Source organism: Myotis daubentonii, chromosome 15 (assembly GCF_963259705.1).
Source record: "Myotis daubentonii chromosome 15, mMyoDau2.1, whole genome shotgun sequence".
NCBI classification, from domain to species: domain Eukaryota; kingdom Metazoa; phylum Chordata; class Mammalia; order Chiroptera; family Vespertilionidae; genus Myotis; species Myotis daubentonii.
In genome coordinates, this window is record NC_081854.1 from 42,627,560 (window position 1) to 42,649,127 (window position 21,568).

The 21,568-nt window shown below is 44.3% G+C and overlaps 1 protein-coding gene across 10 annotated transcripts; it reads right to left on the reverse strand.

The window, feature by feature from the left end:
* Nucleotides 1-1,064: 1,064 nt before the first annotated feature.
* On the reverse strand, nucleotides 1,065-20,824 carry ZNF821 (zinc finger protein 821). Of its 10 annotated transcripts, XM_059667561.1 has the most exons (9): nucleotides 20,521-20,824; nucleotides 19,870-19,933; nucleotides 18,170-18,257; nucleotides 16,846-16,962; nucleotides 7,838-7,963; nucleotides 4,960-5,105; nucleotides 4,212-4,316; nucleotides 2,801-2,967; nucleotides 1,065-2,035 (listed from the first exon to the last, which is right to left on the reverse strand). In XM_059667561.1, exons 4-9 carry the CDS (start codon nucleotides 16,883-16,885, stop codon nucleotides 1,381-1,383), a joined length of 1,239 nt encoding a protein of 412 aa, XP_059523544.1. In that variant the 5' UTR covers nucleotides 16,886-16,962; nucleotides 18,170-18,257; nucleotides 19,870-19,933; nucleotides 20,521-20,824; the 3' UTR covers nucleotides 1,065-1,380. The 10 variants fall into 10 exon arrangements, with proteins under 10 accessions (XP_059523544.1, XP_059523543.1, XP_059523546.1 ...); XM_059667560.1 differs by lacking the exon at nucleotides 20,521-20,824 and having other exon boundaries at nucleotides 19,870-20,168; XM_059667563.1 differs by lacking the exons at nucleotides 18,170-18,257; nucleotides 20,521-20,824 and having other exon boundaries at nucleotides 19,870-20,168.
* Between the last annotated feature and the right edge of the window lie 744 nt (nucleotides 20,825-21,568).

The following is a 21,568-nucleotide window of genomic DNA, read 5'->3' on the forward strand; positions in this document are numbered from 1 at the left end:
AGCTGATCAATATTTCTCTCTCTCTCTCTCTCTCTCTCTCTCTCTTTCTTTCTCTCTCTCCCTAAAAATAAATAAAAAGATATTGAGGAAAAAAGTTTGACAAACTGAATTCTGCTGGGAAAAGTAGCCAGCACCTAGCCTAAATACCATATTCTCTTTAGAAAATGCTAGTTATGCCCCCTACTAGTGGGTGCCACAGAGTTTTGCCACGACAGCCACCTCTCTCACACACTCACACACACACACACACACACACACACACACACACACTCCATGCCCTGTCCACCGTGGGCCTGGGGCCTGAGGCCACTGCTGCATACCGAACCCAATTTGCTCTATGTGTGTAAATTCACAGAGAAGCATGAATGGATAACAATAGAAAATTATATTGGAACAGTGGGATTAGCAATTTTGCACAGAAAGTTTTGGAGATGTTTACTATAGTCTGCCTGAAATTGGGACAAAATTGAACAAGTTGTGTTGGAAAGTGTGAAAGCTGCTAGTGAACTCTATTCTCCTCTATAAGGAGAAATAACTGAAATTGATGAAGCTCTTGCAGAAAGTCCAGGACCTGTCAACAGATCTTGTTATGAAGATGATTGGCTGATCAAGATGACACTTAGTAACACTTCAGAACTACATGAACTATGAAGAAGCATATGAGAAATATACAAAATCTACTGAGTAGTGAAAATGGAACCCTCTGAATAAAGAAGTATGAAACCACTTTTTAAAAAATGAAAATGCCAGTTATGAAGAAAGGCATCTACTACCAAGTTTGGAAAAGGTAAGTTAGGTTTTAATAGTCCTTCAGACTGTTAATTACCTTCTTTAGGGTTGTGGGACTGGACCCTCACCAAGTCAGCATCCGTTCTTCAATGTCATAGTTATGTCTCATCAACTTGTAACGGCCCAAATACCCAGGGATCTTTGCTTGGAGAGCCTAAGTTGAGGCGTACCCTCCCTCAGAAAAGAACCACTGCCAGAAGTCTGCCTGACCCAGGTCTCTCCCAGATCACTTCATTTGCTAGAATGAAACTGAGAGAAGAGCAGGAAATGGCCAATAAAGATAAAATTAATTTATTTGCCCTTACAACTCCATGGGCCACCTGGGGCCCCACAGTCCTACAGCATGCCCTGCAGCAGTGGGCTGGGGAGTCCAGTTCTGTGGAGTGCCTGCTCCCTTGTCCAGCCTTGAGCTGGTTTCCTGCTGACCCCATCATCCTGCTCCGACATGCAAGGAGTGCACAGGTCCATCTGCAACAAACCAGGGCCTGCCTATGGCAGTAAGGACAGGGCCCTGTGGGTGGCTGCAGCACTGGTCCCTGTGGGCTTGGGTGGGCGGGTGAGCAGGAGGGCAGGCAGGAAGGTGTTTGTGGTTCAGTGCAGAGAGCTGCTATTCTGCTCCTCAAAGGCCATCTTGCCCAGGAGCTGGCTGTCCAACTCTACCCCACTCACAGGTAGCTGGAAGAAGTTCATTTCGGCTGCTAAAGCTGCCATGGCAGAAGGGTCCTGGCCAAACTGAGCTCGCAACATCATGTCCATCTTCTCCAGCCTCCTCTTGAGCCGCTTGGCCTCCCGCTCCCGAATGAGCCGGGCCTGCCGCTTCTCCGGGGTTTCATTGGCCCGCTTGAGCCTCATGGCCTCCCGATCCCGCTGCAGCCGGCGTGCCCGCTGCTCATCTGTCTCCTGCATGCGCTGCAGGCGCTTGGCCTCGCGGTCCCTCATGCGCCTTACCTCCCGCTCCTCGGGGGTCTCATTGTCCCGCCGGCTCTTCTTGGCTGTGCGCTCTCGTTCCAGCCGCTGCAGCCTTACTTCCAAAGGCTCGTTCTGTCGACGGAGGGCCCACTTGCGTACGCTGGGGGTCTGGGCTTCCAGTAGCTTACGGTAGGCAGCACAGTTGTTGCACACAAGCAGAATTCCAGCGGGGTAAACTGGAGGACTAAAGGCAATGTCCTTCCCCTCGGCACTGGAGGGGCCCTCACTGTGGGCTGGGGGTAGGGATTCCATATTAAGTACTTCAGGAAGTTTCTCACTGGGAAGCAAAAATTTTGGATGTTTAGTGTCACCTTCTAACAAGGCTCTGGTATTCAATTCTGACTTATTCTTGTCCTACTACGCCAGTTGCTCCAATTTCACCACTAGGGGTCAGTTTGCTCTTCTTTGGGCTAGGCTAGGGTGTGCACCAAGTTTTAAAGCCCACCTGGAGTTAGAGACTGAACCAAAGGCCACAGCAAGCCACTAAAAATCAGACAAACCCTTAAAACGAGCCCTTTCTGTTCAAGCCAGAATGGTGGTGTTTGGTAGACGCTGTGCAGAGCAGTCCTACGGTGGGAGGCAGTCCTTGAGGTAGAGGCTGCCTGCAGGGCAGGTACAGTCCACTGGCTCAAGCGCCTGCCTGGCCAGTTCTGCATTGCTTGCTAGCAAATGGGACTAGGACACAATTCCCACTGTTCCAGGCGGCCTGGAATACAGTAGAGACATGTCCCCACATCAGGGTCCTTTCAGCACCCTGTAACTGTTCTCCATACTTTATCATGAATATTCTTAGACTTCCCCACATCTCTTTCTAGATGAAAATACCATACTGACAGGGAAAAGAAATAGGGATTCATTTCCCTTTGGCGATAGCTAATGGAAGGGGCATATTTACTGGTCTCATTACTTGTATTTCCAAAGAGTTTAAGGATCAATTAGTTGCCTTTGCATTACTGATTTCTAACCTTTCCTTTGACTTGGGAAAGCGGAATCCATACGCAGTAATTGGTTCCCAACACAAGGGGCTAGGTGCCCAGCTAACCTGTTAAACGTGGCGTGGCTGGTGAAACGGGCTCCACACACAGCACAGTTAGACCGCTGGTCCTCCGAGTGGATGAGGAGGTGGCGACCCAATGACCCTGGGGAGCTAAGGGCCCGGCCACAGACAGGACACATATAGCTCTTGGCACTCACAACTGCTGCAGTGTGCTGCAAAACAAGCCTCAATCGGTCACCTCACACCACCTCCAAGGCAATCTACACCCATTCAGAAACTACTTTGGGGGAAACGTCCCCTTTCTTTAGTCTCAGAACAAGGGACTTGCAACTATTTTCCCTCTTTAGCACCTGGAAAATTAAAACTTTCTTGTGTTAATGGGCTTTCAGAAGGGCCAGGCCATTCAGACCACTGCTCACATTTCATTAGTTTGAGTTCTATTACTTATTGAATTGCAATTGCCTACTTATTGAATACAGTTCAATAAGTAGGCAATTCATTAAGATTGTTGATTACATTCTGGGACGTGTGGCTGAACTAAGGAACAATGGGCTCCAGAGCTGTCTTCCAAGCCTGAGAGAATTCATGATTGGGGTAATTTCTCTCTGAATGCTTGCCTCACATTGTGCAGGTCCAAGTCCAAGTGAAGGGATCAATGAAGGCCAGTCCAGAAGCTAACTGGGAAGACTGGTACTCGAAAGGTACAAGCGCCCTGCCTTTCCTTTAATCTTTTAAAGACAGTCTTTTGAAGAAATGTGTCTCCTCATAAACTATCTGTCTTTACACTATAACCCAGGCTGCCATGTGTGCTGAAGCCTTTTCAATACGGCTCACAAGGCACAGGTGCTCTGCGAGTGGATCAAGGGGAAAAGAACACAAAAGTCTGTCTTGCCCGGCCGGAGTGGCTCAGTTGGCTGAGCATGGTCCTGTGCACTGAAGGGTTGCTGGTTCAATTCCTGGTCAGGGCACATGCCCGGACTGGGCATTTGATCTCTGGTCAGGGAGCGTACGGAAGGCAACTGATTGATGCTTCTCTCTCTCTTTCTCTCTCTTCTTCTCTCTAAGCATGTTCTCAGGTGAGGATTAAAAAAAAAGTTTGTCTTATTCTCATCCCCTTACTTACACTAACTTTCTCCAGTATTTCAGAAACATTTATGTTAACTCATCTTTTCTTTAAAACAGAGCCCTCATTATTAATAGGTGTTAGTTTTTATTTCACTGTTTAAAATATGCATTAAGTAATTTTTTAAAATGGAACTTCATTTTCATAGTATGTCTGCCTGGGAACCCCAGGACATATTTACCCAGCATATTCCACTTATTCTCCAAAATGCTCTGAGGACTGGAGTGAGTCTGAATGAGAACAACAACCCAAGGTTCCTTTGGGAGCTGGAGACAAAGGCTAAACAAGCTGCTGGCCCTCGAGTTCCAGAGCACGCAGCTCCCCACGCCATACCTGGTACACGTGAGCAATCAGCTGCTCCCGACTCCCACAGTCTAGTTGGCAGAGGGGACACTGGCAGAGTCCAAGTAAGGGGTCGGTATTCAAATTCTCTGTGACCTGCAATTCAATAAGCAGACAATTCATTAAGACTGCTGACCAGTCTCTTCCCTGCCCCTACTTCTTTTACAGGGTATCCTGTTATAAAAAATACAACCTGATATCATGTATTATTCTCAGGTTTCCCTATGGACCAAAGGAAAAACTACTAGGGAGATGGGAGTTAAACTTGCACTTATCTTTATTTTCTCCAGGGTTTCCTGCCATGAGGGCATAGGCCTGCCCCAGAGAGAGCTTAGCTATTGTTTTCCCCAAGGTAAACTGTAGAGAAAGGATTAGCTTTCCTCTTGCCATGCTTCTTGCAGCAATCTTCAGGAAACAATTTAGTGAGGTAACACTTTGACTTAAATTTGCAAATATAGTCAAGAGCACACCTCAGGAAGTCAGCTAATAGTTTTGTAAAGGTGGATATTCTGTCTGGAAAGAGAGCTGTACATGGTGGAGTGATATGTCGGTGGAAAAGGAAAGCAGGTGTGATAAGAATTGTGTTTGAGGTTTGGATAACTGGTGCTGTAAAGGAAGAGGGGCTTCATATGAAGGCCCAGGAGACTGTTAGAGGCAAGACTGTTACATATGGACGAGAGGCATCAGGCCGAACAGAAGAGTAAGGGATCTCCCAGACTCAGGAGCCATTGTCACTTGCCTCATGCTCTACCACTTCGTTCCCACCAACAGGCTGTTCTGCATTTTCTAACTCTTTTTCCACTTTGACCACCCCTCCATCTTCCTCAGATGTGTGGGAAGAGACTTCATCTTGTGTGGTCTCCTCTTCATCACCCTCACTGTCACCTGGAACACACAAACTTGTCACTTGTTCTGATTTTTGCAATGAATACATCTTGAATTGCTTTCCACCCTAGAGTTTGCAGTTATAATGAAAAACATTTTTAGATCTTCCATAATATAGTTTGTATCAGTGCTTAGTTGGGTACAAATCATATTAAGTGGAAACCAGTTATAGCTGTTGTTTATAATGCCATATACACACTAAAGAGAAAATCTGAGGCAAAACTGCACTGGGAAATGCTTATTGGGCCTTATACAATATCATAAAAATAGTTACTTCTTACACGTTTCCCAAATATCTCATACTTCAAATCACACCTCCTTCATACCTCACACCATGCTCATTCCCACAACATACCACCTCTGATTTACCAACACTGCGCACTGATTTTATTACCTTACTTTTCTCCATAACCCCCACCCCTCGCACAATTTCTCCATGGTGTCACATATACTACTCTATTCTGAGTCCCGCCAATCTGTCCTCTCCCAACAAACCCCAAGGCACACTTAAATAAACACCAACAAGTTTTTCTTTCCTCTAATCAATAAAGGAGGCAGTAGTAAATTAGGTTAAAATGATGTCACTTTATAGGGCATAGGGAAAAGGCTGTTCAGTACAGTGGAAAATTAGTGCAGCAAACAACCTCAGGCAGTTTGTAGTGGTATTTGACTGTGTTCTTATTACTCTGCTAGTAACTCAGCATGCTAGGCTAAATAAATCCATTGTTTCTGTTGGTCCTTTGGATTATCTGATGGATGCATTAAGTAGAGGTTACTCTTTACTTTAGAATGAAATATAATTTATTGTGACTAAAGTAAGAATTAAATGTTTTAGTTTAGAAAGCAGGATGTGGCTGTGGGGAGGTCAAGGTTTGTGGGAGCTGAATTTCTGCCCTATTATTTATAAAATAGGGAGAATTTTTTTTTGGAAAAAGAAACGCACAATTACAAAGGGAGTTCTTTCTGAAAGAAAAAAAAGTGCTAGTACTTTGAAGATCACAAGTGGAAGCCAAGTCTAGGGAAGCTACCATACTCCAGCCCCAACCTCACCTGGCTCCTGGACCCCTGGTCTAATTGCAAGCAAGAGAGAAATACAGAGTAGAGAGTTTCACCAGTCTCTCTGCATGGGCAGTGAGATTCAGCTTTCCCAGCTAACAGTGCTATTGTCTTCTCTCTTCTATCCCTTGCACATTTTCTAAATCCACCAGTATCTGGGCAAAACTGGTCCTATTCTCTTTCTTCTTAAGAAAATCCAACCAAGCCCTGACCAGTTTTGCTCAGTGGCTAGAGCATCGGCCTGTGGACTGAAGAGTCCCAGGTTCGATTCCGGTCAAGGGCATGTACCTTGGTTACAGGCAATCCCCAGTAGGAGATGTGCAGGAGGCAGCTGATGGATGTTTCTCTCGCATGGATGTTTCTAACTCTCTATCCCTTTCCCTTCCTCTCTGTAAAAAATCAATAAAATATATTAAAAAAAAGAAAAGAAAATCCAACCAACTCATCTGTTAGTTATGTGTGTCTCTGTTAGATACTCCACTTGGTTGGTATACTGATCTGGCCTTATTCCCAAGCCCAATGCTTTAGTTTGAATTCATCTCAATAATGAAGGATTGGCACAGATTAAATCATACCATACTTTCTCAACAGCTTATCTGGAATACTGGTAAGCTTAGTCTAAGATAACATTGCATCAAACACATTTTTGTAATTTATCAAAAATCCAAATATATCTCTCTACTAGAAAGATTAAAAAAAAAAAAAAAGTATGCTATCCAGAGGGACGCTGCATCTTTTCCAGGATGGAAACCTATTAGACTTTTATCGATGTTGCCATTCCTGCCTATTACTCCAACGGATGGCTCCCACAGGTTTTCTATAAGTATTTGGGTTTATTTTTCTCTACCTGAGCAATTAATTGCTAAATATTTTTTTAAAATTAACAGTTTGGGTGGAAACTGTAGTTCTTAGAAGGTTGCAGAACTCTCTCCCTCTTTGTTCTTCCCCAACCCCAAATGGGGAGAAAAATCTGAAATCCCTCTCTGAATTAACACTAATAATAACCAGTATGGATGAAATTAGTAAAGTGTGGAAATCATCATAGAAAATAACACATCTCAAAGTGTATGTGTTCAGGCAGGTCATGGAACAGGCGATCCACAAGACTCGACTGGATACCAGCCACTGTCTTTTCCATCTTTTAACCACAGGGATCTACTCAGGCCTTGGTGTGGGAAGGGAGGCCTTGACATTAGCGTTTTATATGATGCATAATCTCATTAATTCGCAATATCTCTTGTATAACATTAACACGAGACCCTCAAGCAAAAATTTCCACTAATGCCACTCTTACATTTTATTAATTATGAACAAATAGATCCAAAAGGAGACAGGGATTTTTTTCTCTTCACTTGACCTAACCCAGGGGCTGCTTGGGCACTAATTATTCCTATGCCCTGTCTCTCACAATCATCAAAACCTATCTGTTATGGTACTGTGCCAAGTACTGCAGTCCATGAGTTAAAAAAACAAACCAACTATCATGCCAAACCTGTTCTCGCTCTCTGGATAAGACTATGCCCACAGACCTTAGAACACCTTTGGGAACACTGAGGATCCACAAATCTCCTTCTTCATGTCTTCCTCCCAACCCCATGCACAATCCCCAGAGCACACACACTCTGATAATTCTTCTCCCATTGCCCTGAGTCATTACCAGAAGGTGCAGAACTCACTGCTACTGGAGTCCTGATCTCTTAGTTGTTGGATAGCTTGTCGTTGACCGTCAAGGTCTCCAGGAAAATCAGTTTTCATCATCGCCTGGCGGGCTTGCTCTTCTAGCCCAGCAAATACTTGATCCCCTGGTGGTCACAAGGAAAAATAGTCAGGCCACCAGCTGGGCAGCACATCCCCAGGCAAGCTAGTTGGAAAGTCAGACCATTCAAAGGTAGAAGACAGGCAGGTACCCTGTGGTGGAGTCATCCATCTCCAAGTCAGCTTGTTGCCTACAACTGTTTCTGGGCTCAGCTACTCCTCCTGGTAAGCCAGATGCTCTAGAAAGCATCATATGCTTCCCTTAAATTGTCCTAATCTTTACTCCTTTTTAAAAAGTGATCAATTGCTACTTTATAAATTTAGCTTTAGAATCTCAATTCCATTTACAACCTTCCATCAGGATTGGGGAGACAGAGGCAAGAAGAGATAAAGGAATAGGATAAAGATATAGCAACAAATATGGGCACAATCTGTGAATTTTAAGGTATTAGCATTATGCCATGAGTTAATGTCTATCTCTGACTATAAACCAGTGCTTCCAATAATCCATCTACATAATAGTATATAATCCCGTCTTTCATTCACTCTCCTTAAGACCTGCTCTGGAAGTTCTTCCTTGACTTCCTTTCTAATGCCTATCAGAATTATCCATAAGCAAATCAACAATGAGGTGAATAATAAATTAAAACAGTGGTTCTCCTCCCTCTCTCCCTTCCCGGAGGACATAACAAAAACATTTTTGCCGCCCAGGAGCTGAAACCTAAATGAGGCAGTACTCACAGATCGGATCGTCTCATCTTTCTCTCTCTCTCTCTCTCTCTCTCTCTCTCTCTCTCTCCCCCCCTCTCTCTCTCGTTGAAATTGGGTTTTAAAATAAAATAATGAATAAATCAGATATGAAAAAAACAAACAAAAAACCCCAAACAAACAGTGGTTCTCAACCTTCTGGCCCTTTAAATACAGTTCCTCATGTTGTGACCCAAACATAAAATTATTTTCGTTGCTACTTCATAACTGTAATGTTGCTACTGTTATGAATTGTAATGTAAATATCTGATATGCAGGATGGTCTTAGGCGACTCCTGTGAAAGGATCGTTTGACCGCCAAAGGGGTTGCGACCCACAGGTTGAGAACTGCTGGATTAAAAGGAGAACATACTTCTGCTGAGAACACACTTCCTGAAACATGCCATCTAATTTGCAACAAATATTTCATCTGGTGTCCTTGGTCTTTTGTTTGTTTGTTTGTTTGTATGGAATATCCAAAAGCCCTAGACCTGTCCTTGATTAAACATTTACTTCTGATGAACTCTGCCTGGGATCTGCGTGGTCACTAAAGAGTTAACATTTAAGTGTTCTTTTATTTCCAAGAGGCCAGGCATAAGGAGAAAAGAGAATTGGGTTTCTCGAGGTTTCCATTATCTCAGTCAGAGTGGAAACTACAGTCCCCATTCTCCAGCTACCAAGAGAGAATAATAAAAGCCCTAGTGAAATGTTTGACAATAGACCAATAGCGCCTTCTTATTGAGGAGAGAAAGGGGAGTAAATAGGCTCAAGTTCCAAAGCAGGAGACAATGATGTAGGAAAAATGAACAGGTTAGTTGATCTGCACTACTAGTCCTCAGGCAATGAAAGAATGGATGTGAAGTAGACCATGGGATTACTTAGGCATTCATTCAGCAAATATTCAGTGAGAGTTTACTATATGCTAAGTGCTGAACACCAATAATAGCTCCAGATTCTACGTTAAATGCTTTATAGTTGTTACCTTACCTTAATTCTCTGCTAAGTTCTATGTGGTAGGTATAACTACCCACATTTTACTTAGGAGAAAACGAAGGTCTGTGGTGGAAATAAGTATTCAAACCTAGGTCTGCCCAATTTTACTCTCCATGTTGTTTGTTTTCCTTAAAATATATTTTATTGATTTTTTACAGAGAGGAAGGGAGAGGGATACAGAGGTAGAAACATCGATCAGCTGTTTCCTGGGCACATCCCCAGTCCTGCACACCTCCTACTGGGGATGTGCCCGCAACTAAGGTACATGCCCTTGACCGGAATTGAACCTGGGTCGTTTCAATCTGCAGGCCAATGATCTATCCACTGAGCCAAACCGGTTAGGCCTACTCTCCATTGTTTTTAAACTGCTTTCTAGTAGTGATGTAAGCAGAAGGCTAGGCGCTTTATCAGAGTGGTTTTGCTGAAAACAAATGCTGTCTCTGAGAAGAATGGCTCTAATCCTAGTGGTACTGTTACTTCATATCATGAGAAACTGAGAAATAGAACTCAAATATCAAAATAATGTTGTCAGGGCCGGTATATGACAACAGGAACCATCATTTTGATGGTTCTGATATGGTATTACCAGGCCTGGGTCAGAGTAACTAATATTATGGGTACTCTGACTGATACTGTGAATGGGAGTAGAGGTGGTTAGAGTTCAAATGTACTGCAACTACACAGCCCTTAAGTAAAGGAAAAATAAGCTGACACATGGATATAAATTACTGCTAGGGAAAGCAAAAATTGAATTCTGTGTTATAGTGTCTTCTCTTCTTCCTTTGCAGAAGTAAAATATTTAATTTCTCCACGTTGGTCCACTGTAATCACAAGACCATGGCCAATTGAAATAGTTACTGAATTCTTCTGGGTAGATGCATGTTTTCGGACCTGGTGGCTGTGGGCAGATATGGCACTATGGAACAAGTTATATACCAGCATATAATTAATTGTCAAGGGACAGATCATTCTCGTCAGTGATACTGCTCATCTCTAAAGAAACCTAGCCAGAAACTCGTTCTCTCCCTTCCTCTCTAACTAAAATCAGCTAGGTTTATAGCATATTTAGAAAATATACCTCACCCTCCTTTCTATTAAGAAATCACCATTGGATTAGTAAAAGGGCATCTAAAAGTATATGTACCTTTCAATAGCAGCTAGTATTTCAGTTTGGTCTCCAACTGGAGCTTAAAATTTATTTTTGTCTATTGATGTTTAAATATTTAGGCCTTCACAGAACCGAGAATGGTCTATTCCATATAACTTCCCTAGCTAGCACTTTTTGCTCGCCTAGGCAATCTTCCCTAGGACAGGTGGAATAAACTAACTGTCATTCCTTTTTGGCAGTTTGAAGAGAAAAGCTGTGCTCTTACATTTTATTCTGTTCCTGGCTTGAGAAAAAAGGCTAAGGTAAACTTTATTCCTATTTTAAACATCTACTAAAGCAAACTATATAAAAACAATAAAAAAGGACATGATTTTGGTAGACCTCATAGGAAAAGATGTGTGAATAATCTTCCAGTAGTCACTATTTATTTAATCCCTAAAATCTGGCTGTCCAGAATTATCCTTTCACAAGAAAGTAGTGATACTTGCTAAAAGTATGTCATAATTAAGTATAATGTGATTCATAGATACTAGTGATTAAGAAGTGTTATACAATTGCCTGCTTGTATAATGTAGAATCATTTCCTTCTATCTTGAAACTGTTGGAGTAGGTTAAAAATAATCCTGTAGGCAGGGGGTAAGAGATCAACTAAAGGACTTGTATGCATGCATATAAGCATAACCAATGGACATAAGACACTGGGGGATAGGGGAGGCTAGGGGACTGTCTAGGGCGGGGGGATAAAATGGATACATATGTAATACCCTTTGTAATACTTTAAGCAATAAAAAAATAAATAAATAAAAATAATCCTGTAATCTCTAGATATTAATGTTGAGCAACGATCTTATTTAATATGGGTATTTATTTGTCTATTAATAGTTGAGAACAAGTCATCTATGCTCCCACAGTAAAAAGCAAAGTGCCACTTCTGTTTTTAGTATAAAATCAAGATACTATTTGAGCCCTAGCTGGTTTGGCTCAGTGGGATAGAGTGTCGGTCTGTGGACTGAAGGGTCCCAGGTTTGATTCTGGTCAAGGGCACATGCCCGAATTGTGGGCTCAATCCCCAGTGAGGGGCATGCAGGAGGTAGCCAATCAATGATTCTCTCTCTTTCATTGATATTTCTATCTCCCTCTCCCTTCCTCTCTGAAATAAAATAGATAGACAGATAGATACTATTTAATTTGGTTAAGATTTTTCAAACCAGATAAAATCAAGGCCATACAAGCAAGTTTGTGAAACAGATGAGAAGCTTGAGATGAAAGTTATTAGAAAGGCAAAGATTTTACAATTCTCTTTCTTGAGTCCTTGGTGCAGTTAAATGCATGGATGGGCAAAAGTATGCTTATAGTTGTTTGTATGGAAAATAATAGAATAATTAATAAATAATAATATAAGAATAAACTGCCCCTGGTCAGGTAGCTCACTTGGTTGGAGCACTGTCCTGGCATGCCAAGGTTGCAGGTTCAGTAAGGGCACATACAAGAGTGAAACAATGAATGCATAAACAAGGAACGACAAATTGATGTTCCTCTCTCATTCTCTCCCTTCCTCTCTAACTAAAATCAATTAAAAAAAAAAGAAGAAGAAACTGTGTTTTGCATACTCATGCTTTAAACCTACTTTTGTCCACCCAGTAAATGTAGTTTCTGGCTGACTGAAATTAAGGGTAGCAGCTGAAACATATCCTAACAGAGCAGATGTCAAACTCAGAAAAGAAGAGCTAGTATTGGGAGTGAGGTGCTTAGGATTCCATTTCTAACTGACAGTCTCTAATCCAAGGTGCGATCACATGCTAAGAACATAACCATTTATCTCACAGGGACACTGAATGAAAATAAAACAAGTTGCACTTTCTAGAAGAGAAGGGACTACAAAGGCATTTTTCCTACTTATCTGTAAAAGCTGAAAAGCTTTTAATTAAAGTTGAAAGCTTTGCAATCTGAAAACAAAAACTCTTCAGAAAAAGTTTTTCTTTCCTTAGTGTTTTGTTTGGTATAAACACACCAAATGCGAGTATGCAAGGCACTCTATAGTGTTTTTAACCTCTCTAGAAACAGTTGACAAAAAGTTATACTCAGAAGGGGTGAGATGAGGAAGGAGGGAGGAAGGTCTAACAGATTTCAGCCCTTCAGCAGTTTCTCTGTGACTAACAATTCTGGGCTTTTATTCCAAAAGCTCTCATCAAGTCTATTAATGAGCTGGGTAAAACCCAAGAGTCTGCCTGAATATTTCTGAGATACAGAGCCAGTCCGGAGGAAAGCCAAGTAAATGTCAGAACAGCCTGCCCATTGCCTCTGAAGGGAATCGGATAAATGCTGCCAGCCTACAGCAGTGGGATTCTTAATAGATTCTTTTAGGTGGGCTTTGAGCTTCATGCCACACAATCTACTTCTTTCCAGAAGGCAGAGCTAATGGAGCTCAGCCATTACTCTGCCAGAGTGCTGACTGGCTTTGATACTGAAGCAGAGCTCCGGCAGCTTTCCTGCCTCCCGGACCTTGGGTCCATCCCATTTACTTTAAATAGACGAGCAGCATTAAATTCAATACATTTGATTGGTTCCATTTCACTGAAAGGGGATAGAAGACTCGAGTGGTCAGAAGACTGAAATTACCAATTTTCTATTTGCCATTATTGTCATGAGAAGATGACTTTTCAAAACAGGTAGGATCAGCTTCAGTCCCCAAACAGTAAATAACCAGAAGGTCCCTTGGAGACCAGCCAATCCCACTGTCTTCTTCTTTGGTCAAGCTTAGCCAATCACCTGAGAAGCCCTCGCCGAAAATAGCCCCTCCCTTGGGTCTGCTTTTTAGTGGCAGCTGAACATTTCTGTTCACAGCTCTCTTCATGGCACCACCAGAGAGGCTGCAAAGTCCCACCCACTCCACCACAATATAATGTTGCCTTGCTTTGGACACTGCGTTTCTGCAGCTGTAGACGTGTGATATTCTCTCCTTGTCCATGACCTGATTGTCCATCTGTTTTCCAACTCTAACACCAGCTCGTCCTGGTTTGACTAGCTATGGTGGGAGGAGATGCAGCTGATGGGTATATGCCACGTGGACACGGGCATAGGCCACACAAGCCTTTACTGGCTCCCCTTGGCCTTACCACAATCATCCTATCACCCACCTCATCTTTCCTCAAATCTAACCAGGCTCTTTGGACAGGAGGTTTGTATAGGTAAACACCCAACTCCTATGACTGCCTTATTTGTGAACCCATCATCTCTATTAAGAGTACCTTTCCTGCCCTGTCTTCTTGGGGTCACCTCTGTACCTTTTATCAGTCAATACTCACCTTCACCCAGAGGAGATAATCCTCCTAACCACTGAGCTGTATTCCCTACGCTAGAGATGCTTCATTTTCTCTCTAACCATCCTCCCAATCAGCCCCACTAAATTTTACTGTTTAACAACAATTTCTAAATCCTTCTTAAACCACTCACCTTTATATCAAGCAGCCTTCCACATTCACTTATACTCCTAGAAGAATCCAACTTGTTCTGACTCATAAAAATTTTCCAGAACTTAAAGAATTAATTGTCTATGGAGGTCTGCTACCCTAATCTCATTATCTATAATATGTTGAAGTCCCCTTAATTCCTCTGCTTCTACTGTTTTCTCTCCTACTCTTGAAATTATCCAAGACAAGGAAAAGTACACAGTGCCTGGCATACAGTATCTTTTTAATAAATTTTGGTCCTCTTAACTCCTTGTCTATTCTATCTTCTCAAATGGATTTTTTTTCTTTAAAAAAATATTTCAGCCCTAACCAGTTTGGCTCAGTGGATAGAGTGTTGGCCTGCGGACTGAAAGGTCCCAGGTTCGATTCCCGTCAAGGGCATGTACCTTGGTTTCGGGCATATCCCTAGTAGGGGGTGTGCAGGAGGCAGCTGATCGATGCTTCTCTCTCATCGATGTTTCTAACTCTCTATCCCTCTCCCTTCCTCTCTGTAAAAAATCAATAAAATATATAAAAAAATATTTCATATATTATAACACTGAATTCTCTTCAAATGTTGCTGTACTTTATTTAGTCAATCCTCCATAATAAAGAGCTATTTTTCTCTTTTATAAACATTTAGGTGAGAATACTTATCTCCCCAGATTATAGGAAACTGTCTAATTATCTCAGACCTACATAGATATATTATTATTAATTTGATAAGGTATTTTAAAGTACTTGAACTGTCTCTATGAGCAGTGCTAGAAGTTGAGAGGGATAGCAGGAAATATATATGCTCTCTAGAAGTTTACAATCCAATTACTGACATAAAACATACACTTAAAACTATTGAGAAATAATGCAAGGCAATAGTGCATACCTGGTCTTCCTGTTACCAGTCTCTCCCTCATATGATCCATCCCAAAACACTGCATTATAAATGTCACTCCACTCTCTCTACTTAAAATCTTTCAGTAGCTCCTTATTGTCTATGGAATGAAGTTTGAACCTGGCCTGGCCTTTAGGACTCTACAATGTAACTCGTGGCTGGCATGCAGCTTGCCGGCTGCGAGTTTGACATGCTTGATGTAGAGTTAAACATCTCCAACCTCATGTCCTATGACTTCTGGACAAATGAAACTTCTGCTTCATTCAAAGTCTCCTTGTCCCCTGATCATATCACATGTACTTCCTCTTACATCTTTGCTCACATTGTTTTCCCTCTCCAATTTTACCTCTCCCTTCCTCTTTTTAAAAAGTTCACTTTGCCCTAGCTGTTTGGGCTCAGTGGATAGAGCGTCGGCCTGTGGACTGAAGGGTCCTGGATTCGATTCCGAGCAAAGGCACATGCCCAGGTTGCAGACTCAATCACCAGTAGGGAGGCATGCAGGAGGCAGCTAATCAATGATTCTCTCTCATCATTGATGTTTCTATCGCTCTCTCCCTCTCCCTTTCTCTCTGAAATCAATAAGAATCAATCAATAAATAATCTACCTTCTAAGACCCAGTTTAACTTCATGGGCAGCAGTTCTCAACCTGTGGGTCGCCTAAGACCATCGGAAAACACATATATAATTACATATTGTTTTTGGGATTAATCACTACGCTTTAATTATGTTCAATTTGTAACAATGAAATTGGGGGTCACCACAACATGAGGAACTGTACTAAAGGGCCGCGGCGTTAGGAAGGTTGAGAACCACTGGTCTAGGGCCTCTTCCTTCAAGCATTCCCTTGCTACTTCAGTCTACAAAGCTCTCTCCCTCCTCTTAACTTCTCTAGTACACAGTTTGTATAGCATTCCTATTTGGCACTTCGCATATACTATCAAATAATGGCTACATTATAGTTTTATTTATCCTTTTATTGTTTTACAGCCTGGGCATCTAGCACAAGGCTTTTCGCAGAGTAGATATCCTATAAATGTTTATTAATATGAACACTAAGTGCCGGAGTCCATTTATTGTCTTCACTAGCTGAGTTTAGACAGAGACCCCCCAAAAAAGGCTAGTAACCTTTGAAGTTCTAGTAAAGGTCAGAACTGTGAACTACCCAGTTAATTTAAGTAATAATAGTTGAAGCATCTCCACCTTAGCTCACTTAATTCCTTAGGTGCTTATGTAGATCTTTGCTGATTGTTGTTGATCAGATACTCCTGGAGATCTGTTGATGAACTAATCAGATACTCTGCCTATTCCTGAAAATTGTCTGCTGATGTGTGTCATTAAAACCTCCTTACCCTAAGGGCTACTCCAGATGAATAAAAGCTTGGTGAGACCTGAGCCCGGCGGAGGAAGTCTTTCCGGACTTGCCCGCCTGGTCCCCCGGTATTGCAAAATTATCTTGTGTCTCTTTCTTTCATTTGTTGTGCGGCTCTTCTTTCAGATACCGAACCCTACTCCACGCGGGTCGTGGAAGGAATCACTCAGCAACTAAGGATGAATCAAACACACCTACTCCCAACACAGTTTCCTAACACCTTCTCCAACAAACAGACACACTTTAAAATCTATCATGTTCAACACCTTTAACCCTTTTTTTCTTCACAAATTAGTCTAAGCCTCTAACCTAAATTCAGATTACTCTTCCATTCCCACCCAGATTCCAGAAGACAAAGCCCAACACTCACAGTGAACTTTATTTGGATTTGTCTGTTTCCGACGGGACATGTTTCCCTGATCCAAGAGCTCTGGCCTTTCCCAGTTTCACAACTGGATATGTCACTACCTCCTTGCAGGGTGCTGACCTACAATGAAAAGGATATTGTTAGCACATGTCATTTTGCCTAGATATCATACAAAGTAACACATAAAAAGATTTTTAAAAATAGTTCTTAAGTACATCAAACTCACCAGTTATAAATAACTGAATTAAAGAAATTAATAAATCTCTGGCACATCAAGTTCCCACGAAGTTTAAGAAGGGACTCCTTTAAAGGATTTAGAAATTCCACTCTAAAACTACCTATGGAATCCAGACTACTATTACGCGATCGTGATAAAAAAGGAAGCAGATAACACGGGCAATCAGCGTTAGTAGTGCCGTAGGCTCAAAGGAATAACCAACCCCCCCCCCATGAACTGTAAAAGGAAGCAACGAAAGCTAAACAGGGTGGCAGCTCACATGCCCACTGGAAGTCCAGCCCTGCAATCCTCCCCAGCGGGAGCCTCCAGGTGTTACCTCCCCTGGAGGTGACAAAGGCATCATATCCTGAGACAAGAAAACCTCTCGAAACAACACAGGAAACAGAGCCAGTGTTTAGCGATGCAGGCACAGCGCTGGGCACTGTGGATGACAGGGCACTGAAGCAAAAATCCGACTTCCAGTGCTGAAGATGGGCTCTCGCCAGAAGAGCCAGATGCCATGCACACTGCTGAGGACTAATTCAGCACCCCAATGGGGAACATCAACCTGGCCCTGCTCGCAGGCTCTGGAGCGGGGGTCAAAGTTAGTAACTTTAGTGCCTCCTCTCAGTCCAGCCTCTACGTAGCAGAGATCAGTGGGAGAAACGACGAGAAAAGCTCAAGTGAACATGCTGCAGAGACATGCACCCGTTTCCCTGAAACAGAAGGGAACAGACATGTAAGCCCGGAGGTTCCTGGTTAGTTCTAAGACTTCCCCAGCAGTAAGTGTTGTTAGAGAGTCTGAAGTGAATTAGTGTTGGAAGCTGTGAAATTTTCTTTGAAAGATAAAGTGAAGAAACAGACTGATTAAAAAGAACTAGATTCCTTTTCCTGCCAAAGACAAGAATATGGATCTGGTCACCCTTTAAGTTTTCTCTCAGTTCCTGCCTTCTCAAAGTATATGCACAGTGAATGAGCAAAGATAAAATGGTAGCTTTTGCCTTAAGAGGCATTATGAGAGCCTACTCCTAGCTATACTCTGCATTCCAGAACTCCTCTATGTAGCTAGAAAGGGCCTCAGACCTGTAATCAGATCCTGCCTCCCCTTACCAAAAGAAGAAAGAAACCGCAAATGGCAAAGACAGGCCTCCACAGGAAGTGGCAAAGGAAGCAGCTTTCAGGCAGTCTTCTATCATATCTGCATATCAAACACAGTTCTTTTTCAGACCTTTAATTAAAAACCAAAAAAAAAACAAACAAACAAAAACAAAACTCCAAATATACATAAAAGTCAATTTTAACTATTTAGAGCAGTGGTCGCCAACCTTTAGGACCTCACGGACCACAGGTTTGCGACCACTGATTTAGAGGGCAGTGTGCTGAGGGCTAATGCTAATGGTATATGTTCTCCATTCTTTTTTTTTTTTTTTTTAAATATATTTTCTTTTTCTTTTTTTTAAATATATTTTATTGATTTTTTACAGAGAGGAAGGGAGAGAGATAGAGAGCTAGAAACATCGATGAGAGAGAAACATCGATCAGCTGCCTCCTGCACATCTCCTACTGGGGATATGCCCGCAACCCAGGTACATGCCCTTGACCGGAATCGAACCTGGGACCTTTCAGTCCACAGGCCGACGCTCTATCCACTGAGCCAAACCGGTTTCGGCTATGTTCTCCATTCTAAGTTTTGTGTAGATCATTTCTTTCTAATCCAATAGTTATTTTATTCATGAAAGCAGTGAATGAATTTTACACTTTGGGTAATATGCACTTTTCCTGTTAAGTCTATGGAATCGGAAAGCAGAAAGCTGAATGAAATGCAGGTTGTCTCTCGTTTTTTGTTCTAAAATTTGCAGAGCGACACCTACTCTATTGTAGAAGGAAAATATGAAATCTTAATGTATCTTTAAATTTTCCCTCCATCAAGATCAGAAATTGAAACTGTGAGATAAAGGCAATATTAAAGATCCTTCTGAAGGAAGACCAAACAACTTCAGCCAGGCTCTATTCCGATCATCTTGGTGAGGCAATAGTTCAATACTAAAGCTACAAGTCGGCCACAGATGAGCATCTGCTGAGCATCTGCGTAGGTACATTGGCAATGTCCACTACATCTCATAATCCTCCTAGTGGCCAAATGGGGAACTGACCAGATGGTACCCAAAGGAACTTCACACCTGAGGGATTTTCAGGGAAAATTAAGCAAATGCTCTCCCTCCCTCAAAAAAAGAAAGCCTGTAGAGCAGCGGACTCTTGCAAATAAATAAATAAATAGATGGCACTGAGAGTGCATTCTTAACCACACAAGATCTCAGGGTTTTGTAGGCATTAAACGGTAATAAAATCCATAGACACGCTGGCCCTAAAGGTCACTCATTCAATTTTACTTTTAACACACTGCCTCAGTCCCCAAGCCCGAATCTGAAACCAACACACACACACAAAAAATGTGAACGGAGAACTGCCTGAACATCACCATCTCCAAGAAAACCGGGATAGGAAGAGAGGTAAACTGGTGAGATTCAAATCTACAAGGGATTCTATGTAAAAAAGGAAGGCAGCTTTGTCTGTCTGTAGAACGAGGTTCAAAGTCCTTGGGAGGGGAGTGTGTGTGTGTGTGTGTGTGTGTGTGCGCGCGGGGGGGGGGGGGGGGGCAACGTCTCCCCTGAACACTGTCCCTGCTCTCCCACAAGTGTTAGGTTGCAGCTTCCAGGACACACCACGGACTTGAGCAAAGAAAAAAACAAAAACAAAAACAAAACAACGGGTGAAAGCCAAGCTTTAAGAAAAGAGGGGTGCACTCCCACCTCCAGCTCTGGTGGCGGTTCCCACGGAGGAAAGTACACTCGTCTGGATCCCAGCGATCTGTATCTGCCAAAAAGGAGAGCACGAGAAAGCCGATCGCGTCGCCGCCTCACTTGGGTTCGGTACGGGGCGTGTGCGCCACCCGCCGAGAGGGTCCCCCTGGCTTCTCGCAGTTCGGGCCGGGCGGACTCCCGGGAACCAGCCGCCGAAAGCCCGCAGACAGCACGGTCTTCTCCGCCGGCTAAATTTAGACGCCTTCCCGGGAGACGGCGACGCGGACCGATCCCCGGGTCTGCCCTCCCTCCCACGCCCATCCTCCCTCCCCCTGCGCCTCCCCGCCTGTCAGACGCCGGGGCCGTCCCGGCTGCTCCCGGCCGAGCCCGACCCGGGCCCACGCGGGGCGGGCGGCTGCACCGGCGTCCCTCCCACGCCAAAGGGGCGGAAGGAGGAGTGACCGCAGGGGAGCTGGCCGGGACCCGCCGCGTCCCGGGAAACCTAGGCAGGGGGCTGGGTCGGAGCCTGGGCTGCCCCCGCCCCCCAGGCCGGAGCGAGCCCCCGCTTCCCTCCCCAGACGCGGACAGACAAAAGACCGACGGCCGGTGACCCGCATCCTCAGCCCGGCCCCGGAGGGAAGGAGTCGAGGGTCTCTTTACCCGGCGCCTCGGCGCTGCGCAGCGCTCCGGGTCCCTGGGCCCCGCCTCCGGACAGACGGACCGCCGGACAATGGGCCCCGGGCTGCGGCTCGGGCTGGCCAGGCCGGGCTCTCCGGGACCGGGCCCCGGCAGGCGGAGGGCAGCTGCGGGCCAAGCCGAGGGCGGTGAGCCGAGCGGCGGCGCTGCTGACGGACAAAGCCAACGGCAGACAGACGGACGGAGGGGGAAAAGATGGCGACGCGGGCGGCGGGAGCGCGCTGCTCGCGCACCGCAGCGAGCGAGGCGCGTGCACGAGCCTCCCTCGCCCTCCCTCCCCCGCCCGCCTGGTCCCCTCTCCCCGCTCCAGGCGCGCGCCCGGGTGTGGGCGGGGCTTGGGGAGCGAGGGTCCCGGGAGGCGGGACTTGAGGGAGCATCCAATCCCAGGCGTCCGCGAGGGGCCTCGCCTCCAGCCCCGCGCCCCAGGGACCACCCAGGCTCCCACCTTCCCAGGTCGCTCTCCAGCCCGATCAGCTCCTCTGCTGCCCAACCCCTCCCGGACCTGTAAACTCCACCTTGACTGTCAGCCCTGAACCTGGTTTCCTATCTCACCTTCAAGTTCAGCCACAAAACCCACATCCCCTAACCACGGCTCCGCCGCAGGCTCCCCCTGTCCTCAGCTCAACCTTAGTCACCCCCCAACCGAAACCCCCTTCCCTTCCGTTCCCCACACTTCAGGGTTTCTTCGGCTCCCAAGGGTCTTGGTGGGAGGGGCTGGGTCCAGCTGTCAAGACCTCGGAGAACAATCTTTAGATTGTTTTTTTAAGTCTCCAACATGGTTCTCAAATAACAACAGTAGCTGTAGAGCTAGGGGTATAGGATTAATTTGGAGCAGGGTAGCTTGTGGTATGGCACTGTTGCCACTTAAGGGACATTTGGGACAATTGAGAGTGGTTAGACTCACTTCCTAATAAAACACCTCCTTCCCCTGTCATCGTCCCTTTCTAGTTCCTCACTGCTTTCCTTTCCTTCTTATTCTTTCTTCTTGTAGATCTCCTGAGCCTGCCTCTGA

What these genes read in the sequence shown, in the direction of transcription:
- ZNF821 (XM_059667561.1), bottom strand. Translation starts at nt 16,885, where the DNA reads ATGTCCCGTCGGAAACAGACAAATCCAAATAAAGTTCACT. An exon ending in ACGAAGTGGTAGAGCATGAG is followed by an intron (nt 4,317 to 4,959) that starts GCAAGTGACAAT and finishes ATTGAATTGCAG; the next exon opens with GTCACAGAGAATTTGAATAC. An exon ending in TGATTGCTCACGTGTACCAG is followed by an intron (nt 2,968 to 4,211) that starts GTATGGCGTGGG and finishes CTTGTTTTGCAG; the next exon opens with CACACTGCAGCAGTTGTGAG.